The following is a 16,936-nucleotide window of genomic DNA, read 5'->3' as shown; positions in this document are numbered from 1 at the left end:
GCGTCTCAACCGAGGGTCCGTTCCCAGGAGCAGCTCTTCTCAGTCGTAGTGGTTGGAATTACCCTGAAGTTGGAATTGCCCTGGAAGTGACCTGACCTTGACAGTGGGAACGATTGTCTATAATAGAGTCCTAGAGGGACGGAAGCGCTGGCGGCCCGCTGGGTGTGTCAGAGGCACCGCCAAGCAAGTTCTCCCTCTGGAGTGAGCGCACGGTCGCCTGAGCCTCGGGACAGCTTCTGGGTTTTGCCCTTCAGTGTTCAAAGCCCAGCTACCCCTGTTCTGCAGACACGTTTTCTCCATCCCAGATGGCCAGGCCGCTGTCCCTCCGGAAACGGCTCGGGTCGTTCTTTGAACACCGAAGGGCCAGACTCAAGCACACAGTCCCCGTCATATAAGAGGATGGTTCTAGAGGGTCGCTTTCCGATGGTGGGACTTGCCTTTCCAACTGGGCACTCTGCCAGAATGAAACCACATGGCACGGAGGAGGGTCCGGGGACCCTCGAGCTCCCCCCACCTGAAACCCTTGTGCTCCTGAAACCGGGCGAAGCCGCTGGCCAGCGGACCTCATGTCTGACGGGGGAGGCTCCGTGGCTGAGCTCTTCTCCCCCACCCGCCGCTGTGGCCCTGTCAGAACAAAGATTTCCCTCTTAACGTGATGTAGGAAGATTTTATTTTTTTGGATGTTGTCAGAAATTACAGGAATATATTCATAAATATCTAATTACTACATTCAACAAATAATATTACAATACAGTTAATTCAAACAAGTACACTTAGAGCAGGTTTAAGTTCACAGCATCTAAACCGCCCCCAGGGTGACCGAGGCTTTCCTCTTCCCTCCCGCGTGCTGGTGCTGCCACTGTCCCCGAAGCACGGGGCACACACCAAGTGACAGCCAGTTAGCGCGGTCTTCCTCGGGTCAAGGCGGAGATCAGAGTCTCGCTCGAGTGCTGGATCAGACAGCTGGGACAGACAGACAGACCACGGCGGGCGGGGAGGAAGCCAGAGGTGGCTTCCTCAGGGGGAGAGGGCATGGCTGCTAAGCGGCTAAGGCGCACCTACGGGGACAGGATGGGCTTGTGCTGACCCCTCCCTCTTGTGGGAGATCCTTGGAATTTCCTACTTAAAAACAGCTCGGAGGATCTGGGGGTGTATGTAGGGTTTTTGAGATTTGGCAGCGTGACTGAGCTACTTGAGGCAAATACCGTTCCTCATACGAACTTGAGATTTGTGTAGTAGTTCTCGGCCGCCGCCCATGTGCCCGCCGTTTCCTATTCCTGGAACTTCCTCAGGGGCGTTCGCTGTTGGACGCTCAACGCAAAGTAGGTGCTGAGCCTGTGCTTTCTGCAGGCGAGACCGGGCAGGTCCCATCTCGCCACTTGTCTGGGACAGTGGACCGGGACCCTGTTTTAGGTCCATTTGACTCTAATTATGCGAAACAGAACATTTCCAAGCGAGGTTCTGTAGCGCTGAGTGGGGGGGGGGGGGGGCTCTGGTCTGCTTCTAGTGACCTGACTGCACGTGGAGCCCCACACTGGGGCTTCGCGGGGTGCCCTTCCCAACAGACGGCAGGGGCCGCGAGGCGGGAGCTCACGGAACAGGGACGGGCGGCGCAGCCACTCTGGAGCGAGTGTGCTGTGCTGCTCCTAAGCCCCGTGTGGCCCGGCCTCACAGAAAGCTCCAGAGATCGTGTGCGTGTCAGATTGCACACCTGAACCACAGAGGCTCGGGTGCTGCTGTGCGGTCCGTGTCGTCGGAGAACGACCACGCGGACACTGTGGCTGGGCGCCAGGTCTTAGTGGGACACTGTTTTCTAAAGATGATTCCTTGCCTTTCTCTGAGTCTTCACGCTACCTGACGGGTTATATTCTGATTGTCTTATTACAGATCAAGAGCGGGAGGCAGAAGGACAGGAGGAGGGCAGGGGCAAGGTGGCGGTTTCCGTCGGAAGGGACAGGGGCAGTGCCGGCTCAGGGACACAGCGTGTGCCTGCGCACACGGACCTCTCGAGTGCTGCCTCCCTTTACCCCGGGACCTTGCCCAGTGTGGAGAACCACCGCACCCCCTGGCTGGTGAAGGGCTGGGCTGGGCTGGGCTGGGCTGGGCTGGGCTCGGCTCCCTGTTCGCTCTGGCTGTTGCCACGCTGATGAGCGGGCCTTTCCTGCTGAGATCGGACTCTCCAGTGGCGGACTGGCAGTAGCGAGCCGACTCGAGACTCCGTACGTGCTTCCCCTGCCTGCTGGCAGCAGCGCTCCCTGCGCACGCCCGTCCCCACCTGTGCCACTGCTGCCCTCCCTGCCCTTGCTGGGGAGGAGGCCCCCGGAACAGGCCTTCGTTCTCTTCAAGTCATTTTTGTGGTGAGGAAGGCGCTTGTTGACTGCTGATAATACTGGCGGCACTTCTTGTCTGAGTTTGCTAATAACTGGAAGATTCTTGGCAGACGCACAAAGCAAACGGTGTGGGGACAGATAGAGCAACACAGTGCCATCTGCCAGCAAGCTGTTCCGCACAGCTGAGGTCTGGGGCTGGGGGCACGGCCGCTGATCACGGCACGGAGCCTTCCTGAAGGTCGGCCAGCCTGTCCCCTGACCCAGGGTGAAGGGGACAGGGGCCATGAGGATTCTTGCCACCACCCCCACCCTCCGACAGACCAACCGTTGGCTGCGCTGGCCTCTGGCTTGGGCTGGATTCCCTGTCGGAGAGACTAGACGCTGCCTGAGTGAGCCGTGGCGGGGTTGGGGGGGACACGCTGCTCTGCACGGTGATGGTGGTGCCGCTTCCTGGCTGCTCTTGTGCTCCTGACAGCTCAAGAGGAAAAGTTCAGCTCAGACGTGGCTTACCCTACTTTTAGGCTTTTACAAAGCTTTGCATCTAGATAAAGCTTCTAAAGTTTCTACTTTGCACCTGTTCTCAGACTGCTGTAGGACACCCTACAGGGAGCTGTAGGCTCCCTCCCTGACCGGGCCTTTCAACAGAGCCGCACGCGCACGCAGGGCCCTGCTTGCCCCCGCCTGGGGCCAAGCCCCTCCTCAGCAGCACCAGGTGCTTCTTGCGGCCCGGAGCCAGGCGGGGACAGGAGCAGGAGCAGCACGTGGCTTTCTACCTCACCTTCCCGTGCGACTCAAAATGAAGTGAGCGGTAGGCGCCAGTGGTAAGCTCTTTTACTTTTCTTCTTCTTTAATTTTTAAAAACACTTCAATATTTTAATGTCCTGACCAGCAGCAGTACAAACACTAAAAGCAAGTTTTTTTGCCCAGAAAAACGAAAGCAAAAAAACAAAACCCCCAAACAGGAAAACAAACAAAAATCCCCCCAGACCACATATTAAAAATGGCAGGCTTTTTATAACAATAAAGTAATAAAAACATACAAAACTTTGTTTTTTAATATATATACACAGTACAAGGCTGAAGCACCTTTGACTTTTCTCAAAATTTACGTCTGTATGAAAACACAGCCCCGTGCAGGAGCGGCCAGCGGGCGCGAGCGCGTGTGCACGGGGCTCTGCGCGTCCCCGTTCGCCGACGTGCGCTAGAGACGAGCTGTTCCGGGGAGAAGCCTGTGCGTGAGGCTTCGGGACTGCTGCTCTGTGCGCTCCCAGGACCCGCTGCTTCGGAAATTTCGCAGAAAAGTAACACAGATAAGCCCTTTACCGGCGACGCGGCCCACCTTCTTCCCGCTGAAGCGGGTCCCGGTCCTGGGGAGGAGTGAGGCCGAGCGGGGTCTCGGGGCACGCGGGCCGGCCACACCAGGGACGGACGCGCTCCGTCTGACCCAGTCGGGCGCCCGGGGCCGCTGGCACTGGAGCTTAGTGTTGGTACGGGAGCCTTCGCTTTCAGATCCAGAAAGAATGCCGGGGGAAGGGTGAAACCACCTTCAGGAGAAAGAACTAGGGGCGTCCTAGTTGGTGGCTCGCTGGCGGACAAAGGTGACTCAGCTGCATTGAAGTCAAGGCGAGTCCGTTCTTCTGGAGCCTGGAACCCTTTGCTTCATGCATGGCACATTCTCGTGGTTTTTTTTTTTTTAAGCTTCAAACCTCCCAGTGAAAAATATTAAATATTCAAGGTAATAAAATAGATAATATTTCTATACTATAGGTTCGGCCTAGTGCAAGGGAAACCGTCACCTAGGATATCCCTTAAAGTAGCCTCTAGGCCAGTGCATGGCAGGCAACGCAAGGCACTTCCTCAAGTGGTCCAGTTCGGCCTGGAGCCGCTCCCTCTCCGACACGACCTTCTGCTTCTGGCTCCTCAGCTCCTGCACAGGGAGATTCGGGTCAGACGTCCCCTCCGGGGCAGGGGTGCGGGTGCAGCAGGCGTGCTCTGGGGGCTGTGAGGGAAGGAGCACCTTCCCGGCTCAAGAAACCTCCCCCACTGCAGCCGGAGCTCCGGCCCCGGTCTCCGGAAGAGCCGGGTCAAGCTCTGCCCCAGCCTTGGCTCCTCACAAGGGCCCCGCTCACGCTCACCCCTGCGAGTTCAGAACTCCGCCCTGACTCGATGGGACTTTTGCTGCTCTGCAGCGGCCCAGATCTGCAGCCCGGCCCCACGGGCCAGGACGGCAGGGAGCGGCTCGCGCTAGTGCCGCGGGCGTGGACAGGGCAGGCAGCAGGGCCGGCTCCGCTCCCGTCCTCAGCAAGCGCCACAGTGGAGACGCACATGGGTCTGAGCTGCCCCGAGGGGTGCGCACAGCCCCCCCCCCCGCAGCTACAGCTTAGAGCACCGACCGGCTGACCCCCCCCCCCCGCCCCAACCGCCGACGGTTCTGAGCTGCAGCCTACAGAGCAGCATCCCCTTCACCACTCCGGTGCGCGCTGAACACAGGCTTGGAAGGTGAAACAGCACGGGGTGTGTGAAGACCACCCCGCTCCCCGACTGCTTTCTAGTCCCCTCCCCGGTGCGTGGGGGCCGGGACTCACCGCCATGCTGTGGGAGAGCTGCTCGGCCGTGAGGCTGAGGCTGTAGTGCTGGGCCTCCAGCCGGCGGCACTGCGTCTGCAGCACCTGCCGCTCCAGGTTTTGCTCTGCAAAGAGAAGACGCGTCAGGATGTTTTCCGGACTCAGGGGCCCCGGGCAGGGCTGCCCTTCTCTCCAGGCGGCCAGACTCGTCCTCCGGACCACAGCGGCTCCTGGCCCTCTGCACCGCCAGGAAATCCAACCCCGTGGGGGGAGGACACATAGGTCCTAGTGTCAAAAGGCTATTAGGACGCACAGGTTAGGAAGTCATTAAGGGTAAATTCACGGTCTTAAAATGCATTTTTCAAAAGAAAGCTTAGATAAGAAAGCTTTTAATAAGGTGCTTAAAAAAAAAAAAAAAAAAAAAGGCCAGAGTAAACCTAGACAATGCAAGTGATTTTAATTAGGGTGGTCGCTGCCTTTCCCAAAGATCCTGGGCCTGGTTTGAACAGGAGCGACTTCAGACTTTCGGGGACCAATCTACGCCTTCTATGAAGTGTTTCTGCGCTGAAGCCTTTCCTGTTGGTGCAACACAACAGCTCTCCCTGCACAGTCCCTGACCCCTGAACACCAGAGGGGGTCAGAGGCTCCAAGCAGTGTGGAAGGCTGAGCCCCCTACCCGGAGGGCAGCTGTGAGTCCCGCGGTCCTGTGGTGGGCTTGACGGGAACGAGAAGTGACTTTTTTTTTTTTGGTGGAAGCTTAGTAAGGGCAGTGAAAGGCCAGGAGAGGCTGACTGAGTTACAGAAGCAGGAACAACTGACAACAAATGCAGAGCAGTGAGATGCACTCCTGACACTTAAGGAGAGCGATGCAAAATATTAAAAGCACTAACGAATTCAGCAAGGAGCAGGCCACGTCAGAAAACACCAAAAGGGAAAAAAACCAAGGCTGTCCCCTCCGCAGGCCTTGGTACCCCATGAACTCTGACGGCCTCTAAGAAGAACCTTTATTTCTTCCCAGCTCATAAACCAGAGAGGAGCCCCGTTAGTGCCGTGCTGTTTGGTAGCTCAAAGGCCAGTCCTAGGCAGGGCAGTGGGACAGAGTAAGAACTCAAAAAAGAACTAAATTTGATTTATGGAAGATCTGACCGGCTGTGACCATGTAAGGAATAAGAAAAAACAGAAACTGAAAGTCCACGATAATCCCACTGATGCCTACAACTCAATCTAAAAGGATGTTGTTTACGGCAAAAAACGGGGTGGGAAATGGTTTAATGCAATTTAATACAATAATCATAGAGGAAATAGCATTGCTATCAAAAATACTAACTCTCCCCAAATCTGTAAATTCAGTGCAACTGCAAATTCTAACAAGAATTTTCTGCAACGAACAAGGTGACCCTAAAATCCACAGGGGGACCCCAAGGGCCGAGAGCAGCGGAGCTGCCAGAGAAGTGTAGGTCCCAGTGTTCTCCGCAGCCAGCAGCCAGCGGCAGAGCCAGTGACCCCACAGGGCGGCCCAGGGATGGCCACACAGAGCGGGGTGCCACGGCTTGCCCTGGGCACAGGTGGGGGGTGGAAAACTGTACCCCATAAACCACCAGGGTAATGGGCTACTCAGGGGGAAAGACCAGGCTGAATTTCTGCCTAGTCCAGCATGGAAATGAATTCTAGGCCTAACAAAATCAGAGCCTGAAGAACTTCAGAAGACTATGGACAGAATCACGTCCTCAGGGCAGGGAAGGATTCCCCGCGAGGCACCAAGAACCTAACCCAACCGGACAGACACGCTTCACTCTGACAAAATGCCCCGTAACTGGTTCTGGACACACAGGTTCACTGGGAAACACCATGGACCGAGCAAGCAGTTCAGTTCAAAACGGGGTTCCTCCCGGAGGAGGAAGTGGGCACAGGGGTAGACAGGCTGTTTGCAGCCACACAAGCAGGCATTCCTTTCCTCAGTGATTTAAAGCGGCTTTTCAAAGGATTTGTAATGATCAGGACATTCCATAATCAAGTGCACAAGAGGGCTCCCCTCCCTGCTCAAAACGAAAACCCCTCTGTGGCTGGTTAAGGCCCGCGTCCGGGAGGCTCTGACCCTGCGCCCCGCTCACCCCTGCCCTTCCACCGAAGTCACAGCACCGCTGCCTCCGAGCCAGACGCCTCTCGAAACAGAGGACCAGAGAAAGGAACCAGCGTGCTAGAAGCACAAGGACAGGACGTAGACCCTGGGACCCCTACCCAGAGCCCCTCACCCCGAAGCACTAGGCCCCGGGAGGAGAGGGGTGCTGCTAAGGCCGAGGGCTCGCTCCCTGCACAAAGCACCAGCCCAGCATGCAGGCCGGGGCAGTGACCAGGCCTCACTATTTAGGGCTCAGCTAAATTCACAAACCTCCCATTTTCAGGACGCTGGCGTGTAGCCACAGTCCGGACCGCCAGGGCATTTAGAAGCGCGGTGGGAGACAGCAAGCACGGAGGGCGTGGTCCAGGTCCGTGCTGTCCCACTGAGTGGTGGCAGCCACTGGTACTTAAGTTCCTCCAGGGACCGTGGCCTCCAGTCTATAAAGTGGGGCATCCGCAGAAGCCCAAGGAACGGTTTGGGAAACAGGCGGGGCAGCGGACGAGAATTACGTAGTTGTGCCCCAGGAATGCAGTGTCCGTGCCACCACGGAGAGTCCCCCGGTTGGCAGGGAGAGCCCACACAGATGGGTCCAGTCCGCTGCCTTTTACTTTCTTTCCCACGGCCCTGGCCCCTCCCCCACGTACCTTCTATGTGTTCCTGGTAAGCCTCGAAGATTGCCTCGATCCCTTGCCACTTGCGCCTGGGGGGTTCGTCGTCGTCCTCCTCTCCGTCGTCTTCGTCCTCCTCCGAGTCCTGGTCCATCTCCTGCGTGAGGGGGCCCTTCCTCCCGGGGGGGGCCTCCTGCCCGTTGTGCTGGGGCGGAGGGAGCCGGCTGGAGGACTGCAGCTCCGGAATGTTGTAGTGGACGGACGCGTCGACTTTGTGGCTCTGCTCGGCAGACAGCACGGCCGCGCTCCCTGCGGGGAGAGAGCAGCTCGTCACGGGCCGCCGGGACTCTGCGCGACGGCGGTTCTGCTAAGGGAGGACGGAGAGGCCCGTGCCCTCCAGAGGTCGAACGTGGCAACCAAGGGCAAGGTCGGAGAGCCACGACGACCCCAACAGCCGTGTGTCTCCTCCACTCAGTCCTAACGGGCGTGTGGTCTCAGCCACGCCGATCCCTGAGCGACACTGCACCCCGTGTCCTGTCTTAGGAAACGGGGCTTGAACTTGGTCTGCAGCTGGCCCTTGTGGACACTAGTCAGCGCCCTCTCGGGAAGTGTGGTCCTGTAGGCTGCGGGCATACCCCCTGCTGGCTGCTGCCGGGACCGGGTTCGATGAGGCCGGCACTGCCCCGTGGCATGGCCCTGCACGGCCCGGACTGGCAGGATGCGGAAGGCTTTAAGTCCTCAGGAGGGGGCGCCCGGGGGGCACAGCTGTTGGAACGTCCAACTCTTGGATTCAGTTCAGGTTGCAGACGCTGGGCCTCTGTGCGGGGCTGTGCGGGGCTGGGCTTCTCGCTCTCCCTCTCCCCTGACCCTTGCGTGTCACTCTCTGAAGTAAACGAACGCGGGCGCCTGGGAGGCTCTGTTGTTAGGGTCTGCCACAGGCTCAGGTGGTGATCCGGGGTCCTGCTCAGCAGAAAGCCTGCCTCTCCCTCTGCCTCTCTCTTTTTAAAAGATAAATAAATCTTTAAAAAAAAACAACCCTGAAAAAACGGTCCAGTGTACTGTCAGGAAAGGGTTGGTGTAAAACAAGGCGGGAAAAACGAGTCCCAGGTCCACAGGAAAGCCCGTGACGTCGTGTGTCGGAGAGGACGAGGGTATTTAACCTGGTCACCTAGTCAAAATATTTTCTCCCTGAAAACGGGACTCGTTCACATATATCCACAACAAACACCCAGTCGAGAAAACTCCTCCTGACTCTGACCGTGACCACCACTGCCCTTTAGCCCGTTACTTCCTCCTGGCTACTGGCGCACACGCAACGTCACCCTCGGTTGTTACCGAAGCCCCGGGCGCTCTCCCTCTGGGCAGTTTCGACCTTTGATTCAGCGAGAACGAGCTGTAGCGACCCCTGTTCTCCCCGCTTTGGGGACTTCCACGAAACTATCCAAGAGGAGTGCCCGAGTGTCCCACAGAGTACCCTCGGAGGCTGCTGGAACGAACAGCCGCCAGCCCGGGTGTCGGAGCGGGGAGACCCAGCGGCACGTGCGCGGGAACGCTGGGAAAGCTCGCGCTACAGAAGGACAGAGCCTCCCTGTGCCTGAGACCGGCCTTGCGAAAAGCAAGGGCTTCTACAACTCAGAGGACGGCCCTTGCTGACTCCTCCTGAGCTGGGGTCGGCAGGCCAGTGGCAGCAGTGGCACCTGCCAGCCACGGAGCGCTCCCGGCACCTCGTGCACACTGAAGTTTGAGGGCGACCCCCGATGCAGCCCGGTGCTCCAGGAAATCCCGCCGGCCACTCTGGTAACACGGGAGCGGGACAGGGACAGGGACAGACCAGGCAGCCTCAGTACCTTTATGCTTCTGCAGGGCCTTCTGGGTGGACTGCAGCACAGACTCGTGGAACTGGTGCGCGAACTCCTCCGCCATGAAGGGCTCCCACGGCTTGCTCTTGCCGTTGATGCTGTGGGACAGTGGCACGGGGACATCCTTGGGCGCGGGGCCACGGATGTGATGAAGCAGGCTCAGGCTCTTCTTGCCCCCGGAGGCCTCGCTCAGCCTGGCCTTCTCGCCGCTGGGCGCCACTGGCTCCTGGACCCGCGACAGCTCCTGGGGCCGGAGCTGCTCCAGTCTCCCGGGCTCCGTGGCCTTGGCAACGTCAGACAAGGAAGCAGCGACACCCACAGGCTTCTCCGTCTCGAGAGAGGCTTGCTGCGTGGCTGGTTCTTTTGGAGAGAGAAAGCGAGGACAACGGTGAGAGCGGGGAGTGACCGGCCAGGCGCTGACCTCCAGAGCGGAGTGTAATCAAGACCCAGCGCAGAGAACCACGACCCGGGGGGCCGTTCAGCTCAGCGTCCGTGAGTGCGCGCGGTCGGGGTGGGGGTTGGGGGGCTGCGTGCCGCAGCAAGTCCCTCCTTGAATGGTGCCCCGGGAAGGCAGCCAGGAAGAAAGAGAATCTGAAGGAAGCAGCAGGTCGCTTCAAGTCACCCACAAGGGAGATGTTAACGTGCCCCAACCCAGTAAGACAGACCATGTTAGGATCTGGGAACAGGGCCGGACCACAGAGATTTCCGGTTCCACGGAGCAGCGCAGCAAGATTTGACGGAAGCCGAGAGAGAGAGAGACAGAGAGACAGAAGAGGCGTGAAAGCAAGTGTCGGAGAGGCCTGCAGGGCAGAACAAGCAAGACGGAGATGCCAGAGAGCGCACCAGCTCGGGGCCGGCAGGAGCCGCAGGGCAGGGGCAGCCGTACCGGGATCCGGGGCTCGGGGCTTCTGAGGCCCAGCCGGGTGGCGTCTGGGACGGCACCAAGCGACCGTGGACAGCCCCTCGGAAGCCGGGACCCTCCCCGTCAGCCCCCGGCTCTGCCGTCCTGCTGTCCTGCTCTGTCCCGAGGACAGCCTGCCCAGCTGTGCGGGCAGCTTGTGAAAGAGCGAGATGGAGAGAAACACCTGCTTCCGGGAGGAAAGATTCCTGACGAAGAAGACCTTGAGGGGTCGCCTGACCTTGGGCAGCCCTCGGGACAGTCCCAGGCGGCCGCGGAGGAAGGGGCTGTCCTGCCCGCCCTGGGCCTTACCGCTCAGGGAGACAGCAGGACTGTCCCTCGGAGAGCTCCTGAGTGGGTCTGCCACTGCTGCGGACAGTGCCTTCTGCTTCATGGCACGGAGCATTTCAACAAGTTTCTCTTTGTCTATGAGAAAAGCAGCCTGAGATTAACACCACAGGTGGGTCGCTGGGGAGCAGGCTGCTCGCCCGGGCCCTGGCTGGCAGGCGCGAGCCCTTCAAAGCAGGAGCAAGAAGCGAGCACCGAGGGACAGGCTGTGTTGGAAGGAGGAAGCCTGTCATTCAGAGCGAGCCCAGATTCCGCTCAGCTCTTCCTGCAGAGCCTTCCGGACCCGCCGTGAAAACGACGCCGTGTGCACAGCGAAGGAACGACGCCCCACGCGGCGTTCGTGTTTAAGGCTCGTGCGCACGAGCGGCGGCCCGGGGAGTACAGGCTCCAGGCGCATCCTCTACCCCCCCATGCCCGGCCTGTGAGCATCTGTCCCCGGGTGGCTGCCGTTGACCGAAACGGGCCGGACCTGCCATGACGCCCGGTGTGGCGAGTTCCCCTGGCGGTGGCCCTCGTTCCCGACCCTGAGTGCCTGCATCACTGTGGCTCCCTCTAGGGCTTAAGTCAGGCACAAAGACGCTGGTTACAGACCAACCACGACTCTTCCTGGGCCCCGGCGTGGGCGACCAACACGTCCCTGCCTCATGGGCGCACGGGTCCCACTAGACCGGCTAAAGGCCGAAGGCGAACGAATTAGCCCGTGAAGGCCGCCAGTGGAGCAAGCCCGGGACCGGTCAGCGCTCCTGCCTTCATCCAAATTCCTTTCAGAGAGAAGCGACCGCCTCGGTGTCTGCAAGCTGCACGTGGAAGTGTGCACGGAGCACCCAGACCGGCCGAGTCCGCACCCGAACGCACAGATACTACACGAGCGTGCGGAGCGCACGGAAGAGCGGGACGCCAGACACACTAGGAGCGCGCCAGTCCCGCGCCACTCCTGCCCCACGGCTCCTGCTCCAAGACGCGGCCCGGGCGCGGCCCCAGTGGCCTCACGGCCCCAGAAGCACCTGCCAGGGCAAGCTCGGCTGCCCCGGGCCTCCTGCTGTGGCAACACAAAGCGCGCTGGGCCACGCTGGCCCCAAGAGGAAAGCGGCCACCACAGGAAGGTGTGACGCGCCCCTGTACCCAGGGGTCACTCCGCTTGCTGCGCAGGTGCCGAGACGTCTGACAAGCGACAAGAGTAGTGGAAACAGAGGCCACCGAAGCGACGAGAGAAATGCGCTCCAAGGAGGGGGACTTGCATTTCGAACGGAGAGAAAATTGATGCCAGAGAGACACAGGGGCAGGCCTGTGACAGCAAAGCGGCCGCCTCGCGGGGGGCCGGACGGAGCGGAGAGAGCCCCGGATGAAGCGCCTTCCGGTCCCACCGGGAGCCCACGGCCCTGCCTCTCCAGAAGCCCGTGGCCGTGGAGCGACCCCAGGCCGCGAGACCCGCACTGGGCCGTACCTTTCCTCTTCTCGGCGCTGATGTGGGTCAGGTTGAAGATGGTCAGGAACTGCTTCTTCTCTTCGAAGTTGGGGCTGTTGTTCATCTCGTCGGGGCTGTAGCGGGTGGACAGCGCCAGCCTCGGGGAGGGCGTCTGCCGCTTGTTCTGCATCGTCGGGGGCGACGGGCTTCTCTCCCTCAGCATCCGCCGCCGCTTCCTCCGCTTCTGGGTCAGCAATTCCTCCTTCTGCTGTTGGGTGGTCAAGCCAAAAAGTTGCAAAAACTCTAGCTTCTAGATTGGGAAAGAGAACAAATGAGTTTGAAACCTCGGGCAGTGGCATGCTTCCACGGTCCCAGGGGCCCCTCCTCAGGTCCGTGCAGCCCGTGTGCCGTGGCCCACAGAGCAGGACCCCGACGGCGAGCACATCCAGACAGCGGCCACCAGCAGAAGAGCAGTGCAGGGAGTCCCAGCAAGGGTGGGGCTGCCCGGGACAGCGGGAGGGAAGCCAGGACGCAGGCGCTGATGGGGGCACCGAGAGCCCAACCTACAGCCCCAGGCAGCAGGGACCAGGTTCCAGTACCTCGGAGGATGTGTCCAGCTTGAGTGGTGGCTGCTCAGCCACACAGCGGAGGTGGGCCCTGACCTCCTCCTCGTCACTCTCGTCATAGGAGTCATCTAGGTCGTAGTAGTACCCTGGGGGCGAGAAGGATTTATTTGGCTGGGCAAGGGGCCTCATCCTCCAGTGGGGCACACACAGGGCCCCCCGACTTGCGTACAGATGCTTCTGTCAGACCAAGCCCGGCCAGCCTCTCTAAGCACCCTGAAGCCCAGACTGCTGTCAGCTCCGGTGGAGATGTGCACTAACTCCCAGTCCTAGGGTTTTCGTGCTGGACAGGGCCAGTGGCTCGGCTGGGGCATGGAGGCCGCAGGAGGCAGATGCTGGGTTTCCTCTGGACCCCAAGTGACCAGGCTGAGACAGCCCGAAAGGACAGTGCGCTCTCTGCAGGGAGTCCTTCGTCCCACAGGCCTGGGCTGTGTCCATGGCAACGCAAGGCTGTGTGTACACACCCACCCCCTCCCTCTGTGGCCATCTGGGTCCCTTACCCAGGAGGGGACAGGCGCACTCAGGTCCCTAAGGCATGGAGCACGCACAGAAACTCCGATGCAGAGGACCACAGAACCCCTGCACCAGGGGCACCGGAGTAGCCCCTCTTCCTTCCTCACGAGCCAAGTGGAGATGAACAATACTTGTGGGCCTGGATCCGGCCTAGAGCAACCTGGGAAGACCTGGCCTTGGCCGCAGCTCCCGGCTCAGAGACTGAGTTCAACAGGAGAAAAGCTTTGTGCTGGGGCAGCCCCCGGGGCCTTGCCCCACTCCCACCCCTCCCCAAAGACGACAGCCCCCACGAGGAGCCCCCACGAGGAGCCCCCAGAGCCCCCACGGGGCCCAGGCCTGTTCACTCAACAGCCTCCTGCCCTGTCATGCTACACTATTAGTATGTAAAACCACCTTATTAGCTCTGGTCGTCACTTATCCGTCGTGCCTGTCTGTGGAGCCTTCCTTACAGAGAGCTCGGTCTGGCTTTTTGGCCGATCTGCGCTGTAGCAGGACCGGCAGGGACCCCAGGTCCGTCTCCCCAGCAGAGTCAGAGAGCGACACAGGAGCCAGCAAACCCGCTCCCTGAGCGGCTGGCAGCTCGGCCCGGGGGGGCTCCGGCACCACTGTCCCCCACCGCCACCCCAGCGAGTCCGAGAGCCGGGGCGCCGCACCTTTCTCCTGGGCCTCTCGCCGCCGGCGCTCCTCCAGGTCCAGCTTGCTGACCAGCCGCCGCCGCTGCTGCAGGAGCTCGTCGTAGATGTAGGCCGGGTCGGGGCCCCGAGGCGCGGGCGGCCGGTAGGGCGAGCCCGGCTTCAGCGGCCCGGCCAGCTCGGCGAAGGGGGCGGGCTGAGGGAGGGCGGCCCGCTGCTGGCCCAGGAGGGTCTGGGTGGACTTCTCGAGCTCGGCCAGGAAGGGCCCGGGCCCGTGAGGAAAGGCCTGGTGCTCCAGGCCCCCCGCCTCCCTCGGGGGTGGCTGGTACTTGTCCAGGGGGGCGGCCTCGCGCTTCCGGGGCCCCTCCTCCGCCTTCTCCTGGCAGTAGACGCGCTCCACCTTCACCAGCGGGACGGCGGCCTGGCGGCTGGGCTCGAACGGGGCGGGGTGGCTGTGCAGAGGGTGGCTCTCCGGGGCCCGCCGCGGCTCCAGGCTGCTGTCCATCAGCGACACCGGGTTCCAGAGGCCCGCGGGCACAGAGTGGTGCTGGGGCTTGGGCGAGATGAGCGGCGGGGGCCCACCAAAGTGCTGCGGGGGGTCTCGGCTGCCCGGCTCTGGGCGGTTTGGTCCTGGCCTGGGGAAGGAGCAGAGCAGGCCGTTGGTCACGACAGCAGATCCTGCGCTGAGTGGGTGCCTTTGGCTTGGGTGCCAGGATGAGCCCCACGCTGGGCTCCCTGCTCTGAGGAGTCTGCTTCTCCCTCCCCTCCTCCCTCTCCTCCCAAAGAAACAGTTTTGGGAGGGGGAGAAGGCCGACAACCCCACGTGGCCCCAAGGCAGCAGCTACACCAGAGAGTCCCCACGGAGCCAAGCCACTTGGTGGGGTGCAGCGCCGCACACTCGGGGGGGAGCCGCCCACTGGGTAAGTCACTTCGCCTCTATCACAGCTTCCAGAGTCCCCCCCGCCTGGCCAGGGGGCGGGCACTGAACCACAGCCACGAAGTTACTCCCAAAGGCGGGTTGGGGGAATGCCCCCGAAGGCCACTGCACCGCTGAGCAGCAGAGACAAAAGGCCACTGTATCAAGAAGCCACAGGTCCTTAAGTAAATGGCCAAAAAGCGAAAGCTGTCAGCAGAGTAAGTACGTCCTGCACCGCAGCCGAGCACAGAGTGGTTTTCTAGCTCGGAACACGCGGGCCCGTCAGAGGTCAGGTTCACGCTGCTGTGCGGCCAAGTGTGCAGCCGGCTGCTGTGGGGACCACGGAGGCCGGGAGAGGGCGGCTGGGGGCCAGATTCCGCCCCCCACCCCAGTGCCCTGGCCCGCCTGAGGCTGCTACATCCCGAGGCAGAGGCTGCCCCTACTGGTGACAGTGGTGCCAGGCTCCTCGGGCCTTGGGCAGAGAAGACTCCGGTGGAGCCAGAATACCCAGACTTCATCAGGCCAGCGGGCTGTGCCGGCTGCTCTCCCAGGCCCCGGGCGTGAGAAGGGAGGAGCAGAGGTCAGCTCACAGGCAGACAAGACCTCGCCTCCGAGAGGCCTCCGAGAAGCAGAGGAACGGCCAGCAGCAGAGACGCCCTCACTGCGGCCACGGTGGGCAGTGCCCCCTGCCCGCATGGGGACACCAGCTCACAGCACATCAGCCAAGCGAATCCCTGCCGCTGTCCTACCCAGCAGATGCCGCTCAGGGCTGCGGACCAGGCCAGCAGCGCCCGGGGCAGTTGGCCAAAGGCTAAAGCAAAGAGGCGACGAGTACGTGGACATTGGAAAAGCCTCCACCAGGCAGCATCCCAGACACTGAGACCTTCCTGCCTGGCTCCCCTCGTGCACGACTGGGGAAACTGAGGCCAGCATCCCCTGTCCCTGAGACATGGCCAGGAAGAGAGGGATGGACGGTGGGGTAGGGACGCTCTAGGTGACAGCCCGACCACCAGGTGGCGGTGGGGAGGCTCGGGCACAGCTGTAAGTGGAGGCTGGGGCCCAAGGACGGGCACAAAGGCCTCCCGGGGGATCCCAGAATGGGGCTGGGAAACGGGTATTATTGCAGCAGCAATAAACTTAATTTTCTATTTGAATGAAAATTAAACGTAGTCCCCTCTCTTATTAAAGAAGCGTTTCGGCTTGAAAGCAGAGGCCCACAGCGATAGCCGGCGTAAGGATCAAAGCCTCTCCCGCCCCGTCCAGGCGCCTCGACTGTCCCTGTGCGGACGCAGCCAGGCTGTGCGGGAAGGCCCTGGCTCTGCCGGCGCCGTCACCGAGGGACAAGCACCTCTGTGGGCCTCACCGGTCAGAGGCAGAGCCCGTGGTAGCAAGTGAAAGCACTCAGGAGGCGGTGCAAACCGCAGGCGCCCCAGCAATGCTGGCTGGCTCGGAGCCAATCCCAGTGTGAAGCCCCCCTCCCTCCCAGGCCGCCCCCCCGGCCCCGCCGAGCCCCACCTGGCACTGTCCGGCCTGTGCTCCGCCTCCGTGGGCACCGGGGGCCGGCCCATGTCCAGGTGCTGCTCCAGCACCTGCTGCCGGAACTCCGACACCTGCGACTGCCGGTCCTCCTTCTCCTGCCGCAGCCGCCGCTGCCGCGCCAGCCACTTCTCCTCCTCGTTGGTGCGCTGGATGAGCAGGGCCGTGGCGGCGCTGCTGCCCGGCAGCGAGAAGATGCTGTGGTTGGACAGGAGGCCGGGCACGGCGTGGTGCGCGGCGGGCGCGGGGTGCAGGGGGTGCTGCACGGGCTTCGGGGCCTGCAGTCCAGTCTCCTTCAGCTTCTCTGTGGGGACAGACCGCCGCCGCCGGACCTCAGCGCCCCAGCCCGGCCCACGCGCCCCCTCCTCTCCCCGGTCGCCTGCCCCCAGGGGCCCCAGGGAGCACACGGGGTTCCCCGTGGTCCCCCCAGCCGGTCAACAAGCCGGCGCGAAGTCTGACCGCAAAGCGCTCGAGGTGAAACGAGGTATGTTTAAGGCAAAGAGAAAAAAAACACTCAAAACTCTTCCCTCCCTTCCTAAAGCACTCGCTGTCCTTGGCCATCGTGCGCCGCGGCCTTGGTGGACC

General features: G+C 61.4%; 1 protein-coding gene across 5 annotated transcripts in view; it reads right to left on the bottom strand.

Moving 5' to 3' along the window:
* Nucleotides 1-830: 830 nt before the first annotated feature.
* The window catches only part of GSE1 (Gse1 coiled-coil protein), a 386,663-nt gene continuing 370,557 nt past the window's right edge, over nucleotides 831-16,936 (bottom strand). For 3 of the 5 annotated variants that reach the window (XM_032326363.1, XM_032326364.1, XM_032326367.1), the window contains 9 exons: nucleotides 16,331-16,655; nucleotides 13,921-14,534; nucleotides 12,731-12,843; nucleotides 12,171-12,441; nucleotides 10,691-10,804; nucleotides 9,469-9,840; nucleotides 7,658-7,930; nucleotides 4,916-5,019; nucleotides 831-4,257 (listed from right to left, as the gene is read on the bottom strand). In XM_032326363.1, the coding sequence (XP_032182254.1) occupies nucleotides 4,123-4,257; nucleotides 4,916-5,019; nucleotides 7,658-7,930; nucleotides 9,469-9,840; nucleotides 10,691-10,804; nucleotides 12,171-12,441; nucleotides 12,731-12,843; nucleotides 13,921-14,534; nucleotides 16,331-16,655 (2,321 nt within the window). In that variant the 3' untranslated portion in view covers nucleotides 831-4,122. The remainder of the gene's footprint in view (nucleotides 4,258-4,915; nucleotides 5,020-7,657; nucleotides 7,931-9,468; nucleotides 9,841-10,690; nucleotides 10,805-12,170; nucleotides 12,442-12,730; nucleotides 12,844-13,920; nucleotides 14,535-16,330; nucleotides 16,656-16,936) is intronic. The other 2 variants (XM_032326365.1, XM_032326366.1) reach the window with 2 other exon arrangements.

Source organism: Mustela erminea, chromosome 19 (genome assembly GCF_009829155.1).
Source record: "Mustela erminea isolate mMusErm1 chromosome 19, mMusErm1.Pri, whole genome shotgun sequence".
Lineage (NCBI taxonomy): Eukaryota > Metazoa > Chordata > Mammalia > Carnivora > Mustelidae > Mustela > Mustela erminea.
Note: the sequence above shows the minus strand (reverse complement) of the source record. Positions and strands in the feature narration are given on the sequence as shown.